The following is a 22,597-nucleotide window of genomic DNA, read 5'->3' as shown; positions in this document are numbered from 1 at the left end:
AAGCTGAAACTCCAATACTTTGGCCACCTGATGTGAAGAGCAGATTCATTTGAAAAGACTCTGATGCTAGGAAAGATTGAGGGCAGGAAGAGAAGGGGACAACAGAGGATGAGATGGTTGGATGGCATCACCGACTCAGTGTACATGGGTTTGGGTGGACCCTGGGAGTTAGTGATGGACAGGGAGGCCTGGCGTGCTGCGGCTCATGGGGTCGCAAAGAGTTGGACACGACTGACCGACTGAACTGAACTGAACTGAAGGAGGGAGAGTCAAAACCAGACAAAGAATAAAAAACTTTCAAAGATAAAGCTCACACAAAAAACATAGAGAGAAACAAAGACTCTGACTCAAATATTTATTAGCAAATATGTAAATAAGAGCATCTTTGATAATGCTAGAAACCTGGTTCTTTAATTTGACATAGGATAGGTACCAAAAATCCATTATAAACAGTTTTGCAAATAAAATCATGAACAATATGTTCATTGTTGTTTATTTGCAAAGTTGTGTCCAACTCTTTTGTGATCTCATGGACTGTAGCCCATCAGGACTCTCTGTTCATGGGATTTCCCAGGCAAAAATACTGGAGTGGGTTGTCATTTCCTTCTCCAGGGGATGTTCCCAACCCAGGGATCAAACTTGCATTTCCTGCATTAGCAGGCAGATTCTTTCCCATTGTGCCACCACAGAAGCCCAATATATTCACTACTATTACTACCAATATTTAATAGCATTCTAGAGAAAACAAGCAACAACAAAAACTCACTAATCCAAGTTTAAGTGGTTGCCTATAGATGAGTTTAAACATTACCACTCTTCCCAATAAAAGTTAGACTGTAAGATTTCTTTAAACTGAAAATGCTCAATTTAAGTAACCACACTATCAATTTAACCATGGGAGCAAAACATTTACTTACTTTGTTAAATTACATATGTTTGTTGATAGAAACGTACAAATTTGTTAATCAGAGTTTATTGTATGATTAAGCATCTGTAAGTAGCTCTTGCTTCAGTGATTAATGAATGGAATATATTATAACAATATTAAGGTAGTAAACTGTAAAGTTTCATTGTTTAACATTCCATTTATTAACTACCACTGACTGGTCAGTGGCAAAATTATTAAGCATTATTCTAATATTAGTACAAAATAAGTTAGGGAAATAAAATATCTTTAAAATGCAGCTCTTTATTAAAACTAAGTAAAAAAGATTAAATGAGATACCATTTTTGGGACACAAAAGTGTTTTGTTTCAGTTGAGACAAATACTTAGGATTGGTCAAATTGTGGTTAATGGAACTAACACAATAATGTTACAAACACACATTACTAGAAGTCACAATTATACTGTTTTCTGTTCAGCAACTGCACTTTAAGAATCTACTGAAAAGAAACAATTACAGATATGCACAAATACTTAGCTAAAACAATGTTTAATATAGCTCTGGCTATGAACAGTATAAGTAAAATATCCAAGAGTAGAAAATCAGTTAACTAAGTCACAATAGAAACACAATGAGACACAACTGCTCTTCAACTATAGTCCTGATGAATCTGGCTTAGAAACTGCAACAATAACATGCAATTTTTTTGTTTAAAAAGGATCAAGCCTTTATGTCTGGATGGAAGGAGCTTGGAGGTTGATGCTCTTGTCCTCACAAGAAAAAAGCTGAACAAACTAAAAAACAACAACTTGCTGTTGATCCACAGGAGAATAAGGCCATAAGACAAACTGTTTCTTTCAAAATTAGACACATGTGCAGATATAGAAAATGACGGCTTACTGGAGCAGAAGCTGGGAGACATAAATTACACTGAAGCCAGATCCAAGGTATGAAAACTTAAAATGTAATTGACAAACTGCTGGAGACTCAATGTAGTTTAAGTTAAAAACTCCAAAAGGACCCAGTCTTAGGGCGGTCTCCAAACTTTCCTGAATTTTATCTCCAGGAACCTTGCTAGGTTCTCAGACAAGACCAGAGAAAAATCTCCTGCTTCAACAGGTGTAAGGGAAAAGTTCCAATACTGAATTACATCCAAGAGCACTGTGTCCTCTTTAACAGGGCTTGCCCTGAAACGAAACTATTTACCAGAGCCTTAATGACCTGAGGAAAAAAAATATAGAACTCTAGCCCCTTTTAGGTTTCCTGACTCATATAAAGAGCTTAATGTGTGTTATGTTGGGGTGTGGAGGACAGGAGCTGAGAGGCATGTGTGACGGTCACATCCTAGGCACACAGACTCTGACAAACACACAAAAAAAGTGAGACCAAATTACAGAAATATGAAATGTTTCCCTTCCTGTCACAGAGTATATCAACAGGGAGTGGGTACATTAACAGAGGATTACAATTGAAAGAACAACTCTCAGACCTTATTTAAGAAACTGCTAAAGAAATTCAAAGAAAAGAGCAGAAATAAAAGGACACAATTTTAGCTTCTGACATCTACAGGTACAGTAAACAATAAACACAGCCTACCTTTGAGATAAAGGAACAAAAATTATCACACTAATGACCTATCTACCTCAGTTTCTTATACCTAGTACATCAAGTACGGCTTTTAATAGAAAATTACAAGGCATAGTAAAAGGAGGAAAAAACACATATAGATTGAAGAGACTGAAGAGATAGAATGATATTCAAACATGGCACAGAATTTGGAATTAACACACTAGGAATTTAAAACAACTATGACTAACATCCTATGGGATCTAACAAGAAAAACAGACAACTGGTAACAACACACAGGCAATGGAACCAAAGAATGAATCAAAAAGAAATGCCAAAAATGAAAACAGTGGCACAGAAAAAAAGGATACAATTGATAATGCTTAAAAATGTAGTAATGATGAGAGAAAGAATGTTAAAAAGGACAGAAGTGATGAACTGGAAACATTCTGTTAAATGACACTTATACTACCTGTTAAACAATATGAGTATAGTTTTATTTGAAGTGTATCTGGATTGCTTACAAATCTATACTGCAAATGCTACAGCAACCACTGAAAAAAGTTTTTAGAAAGTATAATTTATAGCTTGAAAGAGGAAAAGAACCTGAATGCAAAATGCCTGGTTAAAACGAGAGAAGGCATTAAAAAAGAGGCAGAGGAGGACAAAAAAGAAACAAAGAATAAGAAAAACAATCCAGAACCTTCCCGGTGGTTCAGTGGTTAAAACTCTGTGCTTCCAATGCAGAGGATGCAGGTTTGATCCCTGGTTGGGGAAGAGTCCCACATGCATATGAGGCAGTCAAAAAAGCAAAACAAAAAAAAAAAGGTGGGGGGACAATGCAGTAATAAATATGCTAAATAGTATTTACTATATCAGTAATGACTCTATATGTCAATGTTCTAAATAAATAGACTAATAAAATAGTTAAGTAAAAAAAAAACAAGCAACAACCTTATGTTCTCTATAAGAAATCTACTTTAATAATGACACAAAGTACAGAAATGGAAGAAGACATACAATAATCCAAAAAGAGTTTAAGTAACTATATTAAATTTAGATTAAGCAAGAAGCAGCACTGGGAATAAAGAGACATTACTACTGATAAAGTAATTAAATCCCCAATAATACAATACATATTCTTCTGAAATTCACACATCACATTCACCAACTACATTCTGGGCCATGTGTGCTGGTCACTCAGTCGTGTCCAACTCTGTGAGACCCCATGGACTGTAGCCCGCCAGGCTGCTCTGTCCATGGGATTCTCCAGGCAAGAATACTGGAGTGGGCTGCCATTCCCTTCTCCAAATCTGGGCCATATACACACCTAAAACTTACAAGAATAGAAATCATGTTAAAGTATGTTCTAATACCATGATGGAAATAAACTAGAAATGAATAGTAAAAATATAGCTAAAAAAAAATACAGAGATTAAAGGTCAAAAAAGAAAAATCAAAACTTATATATGACAACACTTTTTGTGTGTCCGAGTTCGAAGCCATTCCAGACTTAGACTTAGACTGCCAAATGTCTGATCTCCAGATAACTGAGGCATTTCCATACATAAATAATCTTCTGTTTTAGAGCACTCTGTTGCAAAGGACTACTGCCTGCATACCCAGAGGATGACCTGGTCTACACAGGCTTCATAGGCTATGGCAAGACCAGTCTGCTATCCAAGCTCTACAGTGAAAGCCCTGGTGGCATTGTGTTCACCACGGGTCTTAAAAGCAGTACCATTTCCAAATGCCTTCTTGAACATCAAAGAACTTGGAGGAGAGAGTGGCGAAGATGGCAGAGTACAAAGATCCTGAGCTTACCTCCTCTCATGAGAACACCAAAATCACACTAACTGCAGGAACAATCATATACGAAAAAGACTGGAACCTGCCAACAAAGATCTTATACAACTAAAGATATAAAGAAGGAGCCACAAGATGGGTAGAAAAGGCAGACTTGTGATATAATCAAATCACATTTCCCCCAGGTAGGTGACCCACAAAATGGAGAATAATTATATCGCACAGGTTCTACCACAGGCATGAGAGTTGAGTTCCATGTCGGCTCCCAAGCCCAGGGGTCCAGCACCAGGAAGATGAGCCTGGAGAGCATTTGGCTTTGAAGGCAAACAGGTTTAATTGAACAAGCCCCACAGGGTTGGGAGAACTCTTGAAAGGTGAATACAAAAAACTATGCGCATTGGGATCCAGCACAAAAACACTAACTTGACAAGAGCCAGGGTCAGACCTAGTTAATGATCTGAGTCTCCTCCAGAGACAGCAAGAGGCTGAAGCTCACCCTGCGGACATAAGACACTGGTAACTGACAGATGTGGGAACACTTAACTGCATGAACATGACTGCCAGCGGCTGTCATGTTCACTCAGCACCAACACCTGGCCCCACTCAACAGCCTGTAGGTACCAGTGATGGACCACCTCAGGTCAGACAACCAACTGGGCAGGGACACAAACCCACCCATCAGTAGACAGGATGCCTAAACTGTTCCTGAGCCTATAGCTGCCTCTAGATATCACTCTATATATGATCCTGCCCACCAGAGGGCCAAGACACAGCCCGACCCACAGATGGGCAAGCACCAGCCCTTCCACCAGGAAATCTGCACCAGCCTCTGGAAAACTTTCAACCATCAGCAGGGAGAGACCAGAAAACTACAACCCTGCAGCTTATGGACAACACACCTACAGCAAGCCAGACCCTACAGAGGAACCAGCTGGTCCTGTCTACCAGCAGGCAAATGAAAACTCTGGGACACCCTGGACTCATACCCAGCTGTGTCAGGAACCAACCCTCCCTGCCCAAACAATGATTAGAAATGGTCTCTGGTAGCTCAGGGGCCTGCAGCCAAATTCCAGAAACCAGCTCTGTCTGCCAGTAGCCCACTACTAACCTCAGATTAGTTGAGGTTAGTGGATGGGCAACAGTCCCAGTAGCTTGGGGACCCTGATTCTGCCCAGTAGAGTTGGTACTAGGCCCAGTGCCCCTAAGAGTTCTGCAACCAGGCACCTTGTGACCAGGTCTCACTAAACAATAGCCAGCAACATCCAAACAAGGTAGGGTGTAGCAACCAAGCAGATTAAGGGGCAACAAACCTACCACACTGCCCATGTACTCAACCTGGCACAACAGTAGGACTCATGAGGCCCTCTTAGGAGAACACTCTAGAACATATAGCTTAGGTGAGAAGAGGGGAGAGCACTGTGGGGACACACAGGATGTCTTTTACAGAAGACCAGTTCTCCAAGATATCGAAAAACATAACCACCTACCACACACATAAAATTAAAAAAAAAAAAACAACAGGAAAATATAACAAATAGATCACTGATGTAGCCAAAGAGAAAATCGAGAAATATCAAGAGACAAATAAAAATGAAAACAAAGATCCAAAACTGACGGAATCCGGGGACTTCCCTGACAGTTGAGTGGTTAAAACTCTGCCCTTCCAATGCAAGGAGAGGTTTGACCTTGGTCTGGAAATTAAGATGCCACATGCTGTGTGGCGAGGCCAAAAAAGGAACAAAACCTATGGGATACATCAAAAACAGTTACAAGAGGGAAGTTTATAGTGATACAAGCTTATTTTGTGAAACAGGAAAAAAATGTCAGATAAACAATCTAACTTTACACCTAAAAGAACTAGAGAAACAAGAACAAACAAAACTTAAAGTTAGTAGAAGGAAGGAAATAGTAAGGACCAGAACAGAAATCAATTAAGTACAGATATTAAAAAAAAATGAAAAAAAAAGAAAAGAAAAGATCAATGAAATTAAAAGCTGGTTCTTTCCTAAACGTAAGACCAGAAACTATTAAACACTTAGAGGAAAACACTCTCTGACATAAACCACAGCAAGATTCTCTATGACCCATCCCATTCGGTAATGGAAATAAAAACAAAAATAAACAAATGGGATCTAATTAAACTTACAAAGCTTCATCACTTGCACAGTGATGAAAATTACAAGCAAGGTAAAAGACAACCCTCAGAATGGGAGAAATTAATAGCAAACAAAACAACATCAGAATTAATCTCCAAAATATACAAACAGCTCATGCAGTTCAATACCAGATAAAGAACCCAATCAAAAAGTGGGCAGAGTATCTAAACAGACATTTCTCCAAAAGCTAATAAACACATGGAAAGATGTTCAGTATCACTCATTATTAGAGAAACGCAAATCAAAGCTACAATGATGTATTCTTTCCCCCTGTTCAGAATGACCACAATCAGAAAGTCTACAAACAATAAATGCTGGAGAGGATGTGAAGGAGAGAGAACCCACTTACACTGTTGTGTGCATCTATGCTTGCTAAGTTGCTTCAGTCATGTAAGACTCTTTGCGACCCTATGGACTGTACCCACCAGGCTCCTCTGCCCATGGGAAGCTCCAGGCAAGAATACTGGATTGGGTTGCCATGCCCTTCTCCAGGGGATCTTTCTCACGCAGGGTTTGAACCCATATCTCTTACATCTCCTGCACTAGCAGTGGGTTGTCATGTCCTTCTCCAAGGGATCTTCCCCACTCAGGGTTCAAACCCGCATCTCTTACATTTCCTGCACTAGCAGGTGCCACTTGGGAAGTCCCTTAAACTGTTGGTGGGAATGCAAGTTGATACAGCCACTATGGAAATAGTATGGGGATTCTTAAAAAAAAAAAAAAAAAAAAAACAACTCAGAATAAAGCTACCATGCAACCCAGTGATCCCACTACTGGGAAACTCACTACCCTGAGGAAACCTGAACTGAAAAAGACACAGGGAGTGAAAAAGACACACGTACCCTAATGTTCATTGCAACACTATTTACAATAGCTAGGACATGGAAGTAACTTAGATGTCCATCAACAGAATAGATAAGGAAGTTGTGGTACATATACAAAATGGAATATTACTCAGCTAAGAAAAGGAATGCATCTGAGTCAGTTCTAATGAGGTGAATGAACATAGAGCCTATTATACAGAGTGAAGTAAGTCAGAAAGACAAAATCATATATTAACGCATAAATGTGGAATCTACAAAGATAGCATTGATAATCCTACTTGCAGGGCATCAAAGGACACACAGACATTTTGGACACAGTGGGAGAATGAGTGAGTGGGATGATTTGAGAGAATAACATTGAAACATAAACATATGTAAAACAGATAGCTAACGGGAGTTCAGTGTATGACGGGATCACAAAACCAATGCCTTGTGACAAGCTAGAGGGGTGGGATGGGGAAGGAGGTAGGAGATTGTTTCAAGAGGGTGAGGACATATGTAGACCTAATGCTGATTCATGTTGATGTATGACAAACACCATCACAATACTGTAAAGTAATTATTCTCTAATTTTAAAAAGCAAATTAATTTAAAAAAGAAAACTAAAAGCTGGTTCTTTGAGATAAAATAAACTTTTAGCCAGATTCATCAAGAAAAAGCAGACCCAAATTAATAAAATCAGGAATGAAAACAGAGAAGTTACAACTGACACAACAAAACTATAAAAGATCATAAGAGGCTACTACTACAAGCAATTTTAGGTCAATAAAATGGAAACAATTTCATTTCCCATCACATCAAAAACAATAAAATACCTGGGAATAAACCTAACTAAAGAGGCGAAAGACTTGTACTACAAAAACTATAAGACTCTGATGAAATAAACTGAAGATGACCCACAAAGATGGAAAGATATACCGTGTTCTTGAATTGGAAGAATTAATACTGTTAAAATGACCATACTACCCAAGGCATTTTACAGATTCAATTCAATCCCTATTAAATTACCAACGGTATTTTTCACAGAACTGAAATAAACAATTTTAAACATCATAGGGAAACATAAAAGACCCTAAAGAGTCAAAACAATCTTGAGAAAGAATACTTAGAGGAATTGTGCTCCTTGACTACAGACTATGTTACAAAAATACAATAGTGAAAACAGTACTGTACTAGCACAAAAAGAGACACAGAGGTAAATGGAGCAAGATATAAAGTGCAGAAATAAACGCCCACACCTATGGTCAATTAACCTGCTGAATTAATCTATGACAAAGGAGGCAAGAATATATACTGGAGAAAGTCTCTTCAGCAATTGGTATTGGGAAAGCTGGACAGCTACATGCAGAAGAATTAAATTAGAACATTCTCTAAAATCATATACGAAATAAGTTCAAAAGAGTTAAAGAGGAAAACATAGGCAGAACACTCTTTGAGATAAAATTAGCAACAATATTATTTGGATCTCCTAGAGTAATGGACTTCCCTGGTGGCTCAGATGGTAAAGCGTGTGCCTACAATGTGGGAGACCCGAGTTCGATCCTTGGGTTGTGAAGATCCCCTGGAAAAGGAAATGGCAACCCACTCCAGTACTCTTGCCTGGAAAATCCCATGGGCGGAGGAGCCTGGCAGGCTACAGTCCATGGGGTCTTGAAGAGTCAGACACAACTGAGGGATTTCACTTTCACTTTCAGAGTAATGGAAATAAGAGAAAAAAAAAAAAAAAAAGATACCTAATTAAACTTAAAAGCTTTTGCACATCAAAGGAAACCATAAGCAAAATGAAATGACAAGTGGACTAAGAAAATATATTTGCAAATGATGGAATTGACAATGGATTAACTTCCAAAATACATAGCACAAAACAAACAAACAAAAACCCAGTCAAAAAATAGGCAAAAGACCTAAATAGACATTTCTCCAAAATATGTATACAGATCGCCAACAGGCACATGAAAAAATGCTCAACCCAGTCAACTGTTAGAGAAATAAAATTCAAACTACAGTTTATGAGCTATCACTTTATGGAGAGATAGGCATAATAAAGGACAGAAACAGTATGGACCTAACAGAAGCAGAAGATATTAAGAAGAGATGGCAAGATACACAGAAGAACTATACAAAAAAGATCTTAATGATCCAGATAACCACGATGGTGTGATCATTCACCTAGAGCCAGACATCCTGGAGTGTGAAGTTCAAGCGAGTCTTAGGAAGCATAACAATGAACAAAGCTAGTGGAGGTGATGGTTGAGGTATTTCAAATCCTAAAAGATGTTGTTAAAGCACTCATTATGCCAGCAAATTTGGAAAACTCAGCAGTGGCCACAGGAGTGGAAAATGTCAGTTTTCATTCCAATCCCAAAGAAGGGAAATGTTAAAAGAATGTTCAAATTACTGCACAAGTGCACTCATTTCACATGATAGCAAAGTAATGCTAACACTCCTTCAAGCTAGGTTTTAACACTACATGAATGAGAACTTCCAGATGTACAAGCTGGATTTTGAAAAGGTAGAGGAACTAGAGATCAAAATGCCAACATTCGTTGGATCACAGAAAAAGCTACAGAATTCCAGAAAAACATCTACTTCTGCTTCATTGACTACGCTAAAGCCTTGACTGTGTGGATCACAACAAACTGTGGAAAATTCTTCAAGAGATGGGGATAACAGACCACCTGACCTGTCTCCTGAGAAACCTGCACGTAGGTCAAATAGCAACAGTTAGAACCAGATATGGAATAACAGACTGGTTCCAAACTGAGAAAGAAGTACGTCCCGGCTTTACATTGTCACCCTGCTTATTTAACTTCTATGCAGAGTACATCATGTGAAATGCTGGGCTGGATGAAGCACAAACTGGAATCAAGACTGTGGGGAGAAATATCAGTAACCTCAGATATGCAGATGACACCATCTTTATGGCAGAAAGTGAAGAGAAATTAAAGAGCCTCTTGATGAAGGTGAAAGAGGAGAGTGAAAAAGCTAGCTTAAAACTCAACATTCAAAAAATGAAGATCATGGCATCAGGTCCCATCACTTCATGGCAAATAAATGGAGAAACAATGGAAATAGTGACATATTTTATTTTCTTGGGCTCCAAAATCACTGAGACCGGTGACTGCAGCCACGAAATTAAAAGACGCTTGCTCCTTGGAAAAAAAAGCAGACACTACTTTGCTGACAAAGGTTCATACAGTCAAAGCTATAGTTTTTCCAGTAGTCATGTACAGATGTGACAGCTGGACAATAAAAAAGGTGGAGCACAGAAGAATTGATGCCCTCGAACTGTGGTGCTGGAGAAGACTCCCTTGAACAGCAAAGAGATCAAACCAATCAATACTGAAGAAAATCAACCCTTATTATTCACTGGAAGAACTGATCCTGAAGCTCCAATATTTAGCCACCTGATGCGAAGAGCTGACTCACTGGAAAAGACCCTGATGCTAGGAAAGATTGAAGACAGGAGAAGAAGACAACAGAGCATGAGATGATGATGGATGGCATCACCAACTCAATGGACACGAGTCTGGGAGATGGTGAAGGACTCAGAAGCCCAGCATGCTGCAGTTCATGGGGTTGCAGAGTTGGACACACCTGAGTGACGGAAAACGAGTTATCACCTCACATAGGTCAGAGTGGCTATGAACAATAGTCTACAAAAAATAAATGTTGGAGATGGTGTGTAGAAAAGGGAACCCACTTACATTGTTTGTGGGAATGTAAGTTCCACAGCCAGTATAGATAACAGTACGTAGGGTCCTTAAAAAAGTAAAAATAAAGTTACTATGTGATCCAGAGATGTCACTTCTGGGTATACTTCCAGAAATAACATGTATCACTGGGGATCTGCATATTAAAACAACAATCTATACCTGTTAGAATGACTAAATCCAGAACTTCCCATTGAAGTGGATAAAAATCCGCCTACTAATGTTGAGGACACTGTTCAATCCCCGGTCTGGGAAAATTCCACATGTCTAGGAGCAATTAGGCTTGTGGCCCACAACTACTGAGCCTATGTGCTGCAACTACTAAAGCTCAGGTACCCTAGAGTCCACACGCCTAGAGCCTGTGATCCACAACAATAGAAGCCACTGCAATGAGAAGTCCACACACCACAATGAAGAGTAGTCCCTGCTTGCCACAATTAGAGAAAGCACAGCCAATAAATAAATAAAATTATTAAATCCATAACAATGGATTGTTTGTACCAAATGCTAGGATGACATGAAGTAATTAGAATTCTGATTTACTGCTGCCAGGAATGCAAAATGGTAGGTACACTCACTTTGGTAGGCAGTTTGGCAGTTTCTTACAAAACTAAACATAATCTAGCAATCAGGAATGTTGGTATTTCACCCAGGTGAACTGAAGACTTTTGTCCACAAAAAGACCTGCATCTGAATGTTTATGACAACTTCTGTCATAAACGCCAAAATCTGGAAGCACCAAGATGTCCTTCAGTGGGTATATGGATAAACAAACTGTGATACATCCATCAGATGAAATATTCAGTGCTAAAATGAACTGAGCTATCAAGTCATGAAAAGAAATGGAAAAAACTTGGGAGGCATATTGCCAAGGGAAAAAGCCAACCTGAAAAGGGTTGTATGATTCCAACTATATGACAATTTGGAAAAAGCAAAACTAGGGAGATCATGAAAAAATCATTAGTTGCCAAGAGTTCAAGGCATGAATGGGAGCATAGAACACAGGGGCTTTTAGAGAAGTTAAACTATTCTGTATGATACTGTCAGAGCAGATATATGTCATTATACATTTTGTCAGAACCCATACTGTTCAATTCAAAGGGGGATCCTTAATGTAAGCTATGAACTTTGATTAACAATAATGTATCAATACTGGTTCATCAATTGCAACAAATGTACCACACTAAGGCAAGATATTAATAATAAAGGAAACTAGGTTATAGTAAGATGAGCTGGGTGAGTGTGGCTATATAGCAATTCACTGTACTCTATAATCAAAAACCCCATATTTGTTAAAAAATTTCAAAGAAAGAAAAAAAGGCACACTCAAAGTCAAAATTTGTGAAAACACCAGGTGGGAATACAATTTTATAAAAGATTTGTGAAAATGAAATGTAAGCACAAAGGCAGTCTAAGTCAGTAAGACAGATAATCTATAAAATGAAGTTTAAAAAAAATGTACAGGCAAAATCTGCTTTAGCAGATTGTGACCCTACAGGAATATTTGCAAAACAATGAATGGTAATTCAAGGGAAATGCTAGCTACTTTAAAACTACTTTAAAGCTACTTTAAGATTAATTCATCTGTTCTTGTTTTTAAAAATCAGATGCTTGAAGAGCATTTATATAGGGAAAGTAGAATTCTTTTAATATTTTATTTTAAAGAGAAGTAACACTGATGAAGGCATTATTCAGGAACACAGCTCCTAGAGGCTGGCAGATTTCTGTAACATAAAGCAAATAAATATCATATTATTTTATACAAGTATGTAATACAGTGGAAAGATGCTAGCTAAATGTTATTTCTTTTAAAAGTATACAACAAAACTCTATAATCCAGTTTTGCTAATAAATGTACAGAAACAGGTAAAAAAATACTGAAATAACATATATCAACATCTTAACAGAATTATTTATGAGTGTAGAGATTATAGATGAATTTCATTTTTTACTTTTACACTGAATGTATATTAATTTTTGGGAACTTAAAAAGTAATCATGTTGCATACTTAAGTAATGTCTATTATGATTTGAGTATACAAAGTAATCAGTAGTAACTGTAACAACAAAATTTTAACTTTTAAAAAGTATGTCACATAAAATTATTTCAACATAATTTTTTAAATACATTATGCTATCAGACATTGCATCAAAGTGGTGCTGTAACACACCTGGACATAATATAAACCAAGAGGTTTTAGAGAAAATATTTTAGGTATTTACTCATTATAAAGTAAGTTGATGTAGATATATATGGAACTATTAAGAGAAGTGATTATTTTAAGAGAGCAGTATAAGTTGACATTTCTGGGTCATCCATATAAAAAGCGTTTATTTTTATACACTGTGGAAAGATTAAGGAAAACTGACGATGTGCATGAGTGTGCCCAAAGAAAACTAACACACTTAGAATTTTAATCTTGCCAAATCTGACTTCAACCTTCATATTTCATTAGACAAAACATCATAGTAATCTCAATTCCAGTATTAATGAAAGAAGCAGTATAAAATACAATAGACAAAGACTTTATTGGAGGTGAAGAGGGAGAAAGAGAACTATGTGAGATTAATGGAAAATTATTATTAAAAAATTAGCAATGTCAACACATGCTTGTGTGAAGATAACTACCTAAGCCACACTAGGAGTGAAAAGGGGGAAACAAATTGAAATAAAAGAATGGGGAATGTGAGAGTGAAAGTGTTAGTTGCTTACTCATGCCTGACTCTTTGCAATCCCATGGACTGTAGTCCTCCAGGTTCCTCTGTCCATGGAATTCTCCAGGCAAGAACATTGGAGTGGGTAGTCATTCAAGTCTTCAGGGGATCTTCGCGATCCAGGGATTGAACCTGGGTCTCCTGTACTGTAGGCAGATTCTTTACCATCTGAGCCACCAGGGAAGCCAACTATCTATTCCAGGTTTCATCCACCTCCTAGTTTATAATGTTCAACTCATATCTTATTTTCCCATTAAAGCATTAGTACAATGTACAAAGCTATCTAGACTCATCAGCCAATCCTGTTCAAATAAGATAAACACATAACATAGCCAGTATTTTAGTTTGGGTTAAAATTCATTGACAAAACCATCTCCAAAAGGCCTGCAGTGCTAAATGGTCAAAATTAAGCAGAAGCCCTTACTCCACTCCATCAGAAGACAAGTGGTTCCAGAGAGGATAATACAGAAGGATCCTACACTAAGAGACAGCAGGCATGGTAGAAGGTGAGAGTATCAAAGAATTAAAAAAAAAAAAGAATGTTGAGATTCCTGAGCTCTGTTTTCACCTGGTTCTCAGAGCACTGAGAGTCAGGCTTATTTATCCCTTGGAGCAAGAGGCAAAACTGACTTTTAGAACTGGATACTTTCTCCGTTGTAAGTGGCTGCCCTATGCATTGTAGGATGTTCAACACCACCTGCAGCATCTAGTGGTTTTCAGTAGCAACCCATTTCTGATAACCAAGTGTGTCTGAGACATTGACAAATATCTTGGGGAGATCATATTGAAACAGCTGAGAACCACTGACTCTGAAGCAGAAGATTAGAAAATCCTTGTTGGACTCTTACTAGCCCAAGAGAAAAAAACTTCCAAATACCTAAAGAAATTTTAAGAAAATTGATATCTGGGTTTCCCTCCCAAATTTGTCCCAGCCAAATCTTCCCACAGTGAGAACCATCAACAGCTAGCAAACTTTAGCTAAGTTAAGAGAGGCATGAAATAGGTTTCCAATGTTCCTTACAAAAATTTGAACACAATCAAGGATCACAACAGAGCCGAGGAAAGCCTCTAAAGTGAGACTAAAATACATCAACACAAAGAATAACTTAGAAAACACAGAGTGTGCTGGGAGAAATAAACCTCAAAACAAAACTTTAAATCCATAAAGAGAAATAAATACTAGAAATGCCATGGGGGGAAGGGGGGGAAACAAAGATCAAAAAATGGTACTGAAAATCAAAAAAACAATAGGAGAAATTAAAGTCTCAAGGTTTTAAAAATCAAGTAAATTTCTGTCAAAGTATAAAGCAAAAAACTGGAAAATGAAAAATGGGAGAAAAGAAATAGGTCCAGTAGTACAATGTCTAATTGCAGGTACAAAAAACACTGAGGTAAGAAAATTACAGAAAATGAATCAGAAACCTTAGAGCTGAGGGATACAGGTTGCTAGGCTGAAAGAACTCATGAAACGCATATAAATTTCTATGGACTCATAAATTATCTCACATTACTGTGATGTTTCAGAACACTGCATAGAACAAAGAGAAGAATCTATAAGCTTCAAACAAAAAAGGTTGCAGAAGCTTCCATAGGGGAGAAGAAAGTGAAATGCAGCATTAAAAACAAGAATGGAGTCAAATTTTTATCAAACACTAAGAGTTTCTCCTCAAATCTGAAAAGAAACATTACCAATTTAGAATTCTACACCCAGTCAAACTAACAGAGTACACAGTAAAGACAATTTCAGAAACATAAGGCCTCACAACATTCAATTCTCAAACAGCCAATAAATTTTTGAAAAACTGCTCAAACCCATTAACAATCAGGAACTGCAAATTAAAATAATAACACAAAGTTACTTTCATCAGATTGGCAAAAACAAAAACTACCAACTCTTTTCAAAACTGTAGAAAAAAGGATCTATCATACATTGTTGGTGGGAGTATAAATTGATATATTCACTTTGAAAAGTTTGGCATAATCTACATTCTGCAGAAATGCATGCTACGTATATAAAATGCATGTGTAAGATTACACAGAGTTGTACTATTTCTAAGTGCTAAAAACTAGCCACAATCCAAATGTTCATAATACTAGACTAGTTAGATTAATTGTGTATGTTCACAAAAAGACTTACTACACTATACTTACTTATAAGCATTACTATCAGCAGTGAAAATACATGAACTAGACCTACAGGACTGACTGAAGATGATAGATAACATGTAATTCAGTTACATACAGGCTATTAAAAAAAAAAAAGGCAAAACCAATGTATATTGTTTAGGAATCCTGACAAAGGTGGTTAAAAAATACTTGAAATAAAAGTGAAGGGGACAGCAATGTTCTAATTCTGCAATGTTCTAATTTGATACAGAATACTGTGTTCACAATTATTCATTATACTGTATATCTGTGGCTTGTGCATTTTCCCACATTCTGTTTACTAATCATTAGAACTAATCATTATATTTTGTAACTATGATTTGTACACTCTTTTGCACATTTAGTATTTTGTCACCAAAAAAACGATTTAAAGTTTGTTATCTACGGCATTTTTATGGGTCTGCTATAATTTTTTTGTTCTAAAGTGTCATATATTTGGTTTCAATAGAAACAAAACTTTGAGGCACCAGAGTCCAGTTTTTATTCCATTTGACAGGATTACTGCACACACATAAAGTGGTAAAAGCACTAGTCAGTGGTGCATAAACAAAATTCACTGTCAAAACATACAAGAATAAGCAGTAACTTTAACTGATAGCATATCCTAAAAGAAATCACTACAGAATTAAGTAATACAAATATAATAAACATGAGGAATTTCATAGTCTTGGTTTTAAAAAAAATACATACGTGAGTGATAGTCTTTCAATGCACGTTTACAAAAAATTATAACTTAAAGACTGTAATGGTTTTAGTTATGATTGTATGGACAGAATGTGAGAAAGAAACGGTGCTATTTTGCTTAAAAAATTACTAGTGAAAACCCGTCTTTTTTAAACACTCTGAATTAACATGAGGGAAACACTACTTTCAGCAAAAACAGTAGCATTTGAGAAATAACGGTTCTAAATCTGAGGTTAGTAACCAAAGAAACTAAAAACATCCTTTTAAAAATCTCGCATATACACTACAGAAAGGGAAAACTTTGATGATGTCCCTTCTCTGTCAACGATAACTAAGACACAATATCAAGAATTACACAATTCCATACCCTCCTTCTGAGAAATGCCACAGGCATTTTGTTGCGGAAACAACGCAAGACACGGAGGGAAATTCTACTGAAGAACCAACTGCCAGCTTGCTCCCTCCTCAAAGCCACTCCAGAATTCCTGGGAGGTTAACGAAGTAAGGGCTGGTGGTAGTAACACCCAATATAAACGATACATGCAATGACAGAAGTTGTCAAAATTCACACAGCTTGTTTCTCTCCCTGGACAGGTGCCCACTCTGAGGGGAAGAAGCAGTTAACAGAGTCATCTGCTGAGGGTTCTGAGATCTCATTTCTCTCTTACACCTGGACCATCACATTTCTCACCATCACCGAGTGTAGTCAACACATGCCACAGATTTAGGTTCCTGAGCTTATCTACACTCCCTACGCTCGTCCAGGATTCGCCACCGGCTGGCTCAGAGGGAAGCCACGAGACGGAAGGAGCCCGCCTAGATTCTGGCCTGCCTGGCCTAGACAAGCCTGCCCCCCTTCCCGCATTCCCAGTCTCCAAAGCGTTCCGTCCTCTCCTTTTCGATTCGCTTTTCGCCACAGGCGCCCAAGGCTTTCGTTCTGAGGCGAGTCCACTCCAGATTACCTCTCATGGAAAAGTTATCTCTTACCAGGGCAGAACGAGATTCCGGAGACGCTGGGAATCGCTTCACAGACTCCTCTCGCAGCGTTCTCTGCTCTGCTTCACCTGCAGCTGCCAACGAATTCACCAAGACTCCCGGCATGCCCCGCGCAGGCACCGCCTCCCTACCCCGCCCCTCTCCCGCCCAAGCACGTGATCTCCTTTCGCCTCCGTCCACGCCCACTTCCGTTCCTCCACTTTCCCTTAGGAGGGAGGAGGGGACTGGGGGTGTTAAAGAGTAGCGACTTCCTCCTACTCTCCGCCCCCGCCTCTCTACCCCCTGCTACAATGTCTTCCGGGTCGCGATCGCCTCGGAGCCTTCTGGGAAACCATCTCATTTCCTCCCCTCCCCCTCCTCCTGCCTTCAACCAACCAGCCTCCCGTCAGAGAGGGACATGCGCAGTGAGTGCCTCCCGTCTCTTCTACCCGAACCCCCCTCCCCCCCCAAGCAGAGAGACCCCAGCAGCAGCAGCAGCTGATGATGAAGAGAGAGGCAGTGGCAGAGGGGGGGCACCTTTTATTTCTATTTTTAAAGGGACAGGACACTAATTTTACCCCACTTCAACCTTGAATTGAGGGGGGTGGGGGGAAGGCGGCTGAGTTCCTTCCCCCACCCTCCAGCCCTGAGACCTGAGAGGGGGATTGAGCCTGAGAGAGGAGAAGGAGTTTCTTCTTCTTCGAAAACCCCCATCCACGACTCCTACCCCCTCACCCCTCCACTAGCCTCTCTCCCGAGCCCCCTCCATCCTCCTCCTCTTTGGCCGTGAGAGGAGAGAAAGAGACCAAAAGCCTCTTAGCAACACAGACCCTTCTCTGCTGTTGCTGCTGCTGCTGCTACTGCTGCTGCTGCTTGGCCCTGGCTGGAGACATCTCACTACACCCAGGAGCAGCCACTTCCCCAGCTCTCCTCCTCCTTCGCCTCCTCCTCCTCCTCCACTCCCCCCCCCCCTTTATTACCCTTTGTGTCATCCTCCACAGCTCCAGGGAAGGCACTCAAAAGTGGGGGGCAGAAAAGGTAAGTGTGTCTGTGGGGGCTTCATTGCCTTCCTCTGGCTCTGACTTTAACTCCGGGGCAACAGTAGCACCAAACCACATACGCAGTGGAGCTCCGGGGTGAGGAGGGGGTGGTGCTGGGGGGGTGGTGAAGGAGGGGTTGGAGTGGGGAGGGGTGTGTGAGGTGGGTGCCCATCCTGTCAGAGGAGGAAGGGCACTTTTTATTTTTATTTGCTGTTGTCAAAAGTGGTTTCTCTCCTCCAGCTAACATCTGATTGTGTCTTGCTCCAGTGGGGGAGAATACAAAAACAACCCCCTCCTTCCTCCAATGAGGCGCCAGGGAAAGAGACAGAAAGAGGCACACTTTCTAGATGTCACTTTAAAAAAATCATTTGGAGAGCTTTTTTCCTTTTTCCCTAGGAAAAGCTCCACTGCATTTGTTTCTGAGTGGGAAAATGTCGGGATCTGGATTGTATCGGAACTGCTTATCCATTTGTAGACCTGAGTGTTTTCCCCTTTTTGGTTCTGTATGTGATTTGGATATTGACTTCAGTGTTGGAACAGACTTGATTGGTTTTTGCTTCCTGGGTTTAATTTTCCTTTTTTTCGTTTTGTCTGACTTGCATAGAAATTTTCAAAATTTTGGTTGGTAGAGGCCTTTGGTTAGGTTTTGACTTGTAGTATTGCTTTTTTTTGTTTAATGTTTGTTTCATATATCAGCATATTAAAGTTAAAAGCTTAAAATGCTTTAAGTTAAATATCACTGGTATTGATTCTCCCTATATACGTTCGTGATATTTATTTTACATAAGATGAGAATATTATCTATTTCATAATTAATTTGAGTATTTTTCTAATCTTTGTAACTTGTCTGAACAAGTAATCCCCATTGAAAACTTTTATGTTGTTCTGACTTCATGGAAGGCCAAACCTCTCCATCAATAGTTTGCTGGATTGGTACCACTTGCAGTTTTAACTGAATTATTTATTTACTGTTGTAAATTGAGATGAGTTTTTCATCTCTGGGGGGTACTGAACCAAATTGCTCACTATATGTGAAAGGATTCAAATTCCTGAAATGTTTTCATGAGTCAAGGAAATCATGATGGTATAGTTAGTACATGCATTGTAGTGAGATATAATGAGATATAAATTGAAAGATAAATCAGATTTAGGTTTATAGAGGAACAGTCTTGATAAAAATAACTATTTTTCATTTTTACATGGTATGTTCTCAGTGAATGGTTTTCAAATTCAGTACTGTATTTGATTTCAGAAATGCTAGAAAGTATGTTTGTGATGTAGGCCTTTTACTAGGGCTTACATTAGAAAGTGGTATTTTGTTTCATATGTACATTTCTTTATCCTTTCCTTAAAGATGGATGCACACATTCACACACACACACAATCTCTCTCTCTCTCACACACGCACGCACATACACACCCTTTTCTTATAACTGCATTGGTATCTCTGATCCCATAATTTATGTCAGCAAAAAATATTCTCCTGTAAAGTAGCAATTTTGTGATCAGACTGGCAATGTGAAAACAGCAATTTGATCAACTAGAAAGGATTGAAGAAAAATAAATCTAGAAGGATATTTGACACAAATATTGGAAAGACAAGATAATACTTTTAATTTTTTAATTTTCGTGATGGTAAAGCGAAAACACAATATATTTACACTTTAGAGACAGGAAAGCATTGCATATGTAGAAGCTTGTTCTGTAAAATTTTAATTACCAACTGTGTGCAAAAGTAGACATTTACACAGGGGAAGGAAAAGCTGTGTAGCAATAAAGAACATGGTCCTATTTCTCTCCTTTCTGTTGTGAATTTGAACAATTTCTTACCTTTCTGTGAGGTGTAATTGGTGTACTTTGGCAGAAATCTGTGCCAAGTTCAAGTTTGTCTCCCAATAATAGTATTTCAGATCCACCTAGGATTTCTTGTCCTCACCTTAATACCTCAGCAACCTTAACATAAAAGACGGAAGTAGAACATAATGAAGAAATAACTTTTAAGTAAAGTGAATTGAGTAGATTATTGGGGTGGTAGTTTCCCAGTAGGCAGCTGAGAGAAAATTTATAGCTTGATTATAATACTTTTCCTTACTTTCTGTTTTTGTTTGAAAACATTTCTTATACTACCACCCTCAGGGTAACCCTATATGGTTTAAAGATTCTAGACTGCCTCTAAGTTGAATAATGACTCACCTTTAAAAAAGCTGTTTATAAAAAATAAATAAATAAATAAATAATAAATTAAAAAGCTGTTTATTTTTTTATGGCTTGTTTCTTAAGTATTAAGATATATTTTAGAGTTGTAAGTTTCATGGAGGTGGTATCTTGGAGGTCAGTTTGTCCAACTCTTCATTTTCTGTATTGCAGGAGTTCAGAGAGTTGTGGAAGCTTACACAGAGTTCTAAGGCCTTTAAGTGGACAGCACATGGACCAGAGAACTCTGGTCTCTTGACATTCACTAAGCTACACTATCTTATTTTCTTTTATCAGGAATAAAACTATCGTGCACATGACACTTAAGGGTTTTATATGGGGTCATATTCTAAGAATATTAAATAGCTGTAAAGCTGGAATTTTGTCCATTTACAATTCAGTAATTTGTTGTTGATTTTTTTTTTAGGGGGTACAGTGATTTCTCTCATTGTCAATTGTGACTGTTTTGAGAATTATTTCAGCTTTCCCTAATGGTTATTTCCCCCCCTGCACTTCTAGTTAATCAGTGAATATACTTCTTACTCCTGTATTAAGCTATCTATATCTATATCTATATGTGAAAAATGCATATTGTATTATAAATGCTTGTTTATGATTCTTGCTCTATGAACTACTTTAAGTTTTTTTTTTCTTGTTAGTATTTATATCCCCCACAGCACAGTGTTCAGTACACAATAGGCCCTAATGGTTGTTTGTCATATTTGATATTATAATTAAACGTATTTGAATTTCTTGACTCTTAGATGTAGAATTTCTTCATTTTCTTCCTTTTTCCTTTCCTTCCTGCTACAGTATATTCACTACCATGATTTTTTTTCTTTATCTTTACTATGGTTCTCACTTTTTCTAGTGGCCAAATTAAATCCTGTTAACAAATAGTACTCATAAGAAATGAAAACGTTCTGTACAGGATGCAGTTTGACAAAAGTGATTTATTTTAAATAAGGGATTAGAAAATTTCCAATTAAGAGTGTACTAGCAAATGTTCTGGATATACTTAAATTTCATTTCATTGAGTAACTGGCAGAATAGGTTATTGGAATGATTAGCCTGCATTTACCAGCTCTATAAAGCAACTGTAACTTAGGTGACGTGTTTCCCTTTGTTTTTTTCGGTCCTTACCCAGACAATTACCAACTTTCCAGTTTTCTGTGGATATGAAGATTATTCCTAGTCATCAGTGGGACCCCAGGAAGTCAGCCAGAAAGCCTATGTGCAACTTATGAACCTTTGCAAACTTGTCTGTATTTTGAATGTACGTGCAAAACAGATTGTATTCACTCATTAAACGTTTATCGAGTATCTAATGTACGTCAGGCACCATGCTAGGCATCTGAGAAACAAGGATGGGTCCCTACAGTTTGTGGAAGGTATCTTAATTGTGTTACACAGGTGTATTGGTCATATCTTTATTTGATGTTTCTACCTAAATTAATTTTATGAACTAAATGGATAGTGCCAGGTAGAAAAATGCATGTTTAAAAAGGCTATTGCTGTATTTTATTAGAACAGACTAAAGAGAAGAATTTGCACTTAATATTGTATTCTGGAGATTTCTATTCTGTATATAATTCAGTAATTTTAGACCATAACAGTAGTGTATATGGCTATCACTTCTGATATTTTATTACTATATACTTTTCTTTGAAGGTGACCAACACCATTCATTAAAGTATATATTTTTTACTAAATTATCACCCATCCTAAAAACCCAACTCTTTAATCTTAAACATTTTTTCCTTCTAAAGTAACTTTCTCTTTACGTCTCATATAAGAGGTTATCTTTCATGGTTCATTGGAAGACATTGTACATTATCGTTTTGAGCATTTAGTTATTTTCTGCTGTAGTTTAA

General features: G+C 38.0%; 1 protein-coding gene and 1 long non-coding RNA gene across 3 annotated transcripts in view; one reads left to right on the top strand and one right to left on the bottom strand.

Annotated features, from left to right (window-relative positions):
* The window catches only part of ORC4 (origin recognition complex subunit 4), an 83,071-nt gene extending 65,438 nt beyond the window's left edge, over positions 1-17,633 (bottom strand). The window contains exon 1 of one of the 2 annotated variants that reach the window (XM_043894597.1): positions 17,503-17,633. In XM_043894597.1, coding sequence (XP_043750532.1) covers positions 17,503-17,616 — 114 coding nt within the window. In that variant the 5' untranslated portion in view covers positions 17,617-17,633. The remainder of the gene's footprint in view (positions 1-17,502) is intronic. The other variant, XM_043894598.1, reaches the window with a different exon arrangement.
* Positions 17,634-17,753: 120 nt separating this feature from the next.
* LOC122688554 overlaps positions 17,754-22,597 on the top strand; it is a 204,787-nt gene continuing 199,943 nt past the window's right edge. The window contains exon 1 of the long non-coding RNA XR_006339500.1: positions 17,754-18,528. This is a non-coding gene — a long non-coding RNA (uncharacterized LOC122688554). The remainder of the gene's footprint in view (positions 18,529-22,597) is intronic.

The sequence above is a fragment of the Cervus elaphus genome, chromosome 33 (assembly GCF_910594005.1).
Source record: "Cervus elaphus chromosome 33, mCerEla1.1, whole genome shotgun sequence".
NCBI classification, from domain to species: domain Eukaryota; kingdom Metazoa; phylum Chordata; class Mammalia; order Artiodactyla; family Cervidae; genus Cervus; species Cervus elaphus.
The sequence above is the reverse complement of the archived record's forward strand: the minus strand, read 5'-3'. Positions and strand labels throughout refer to the sequence as shown.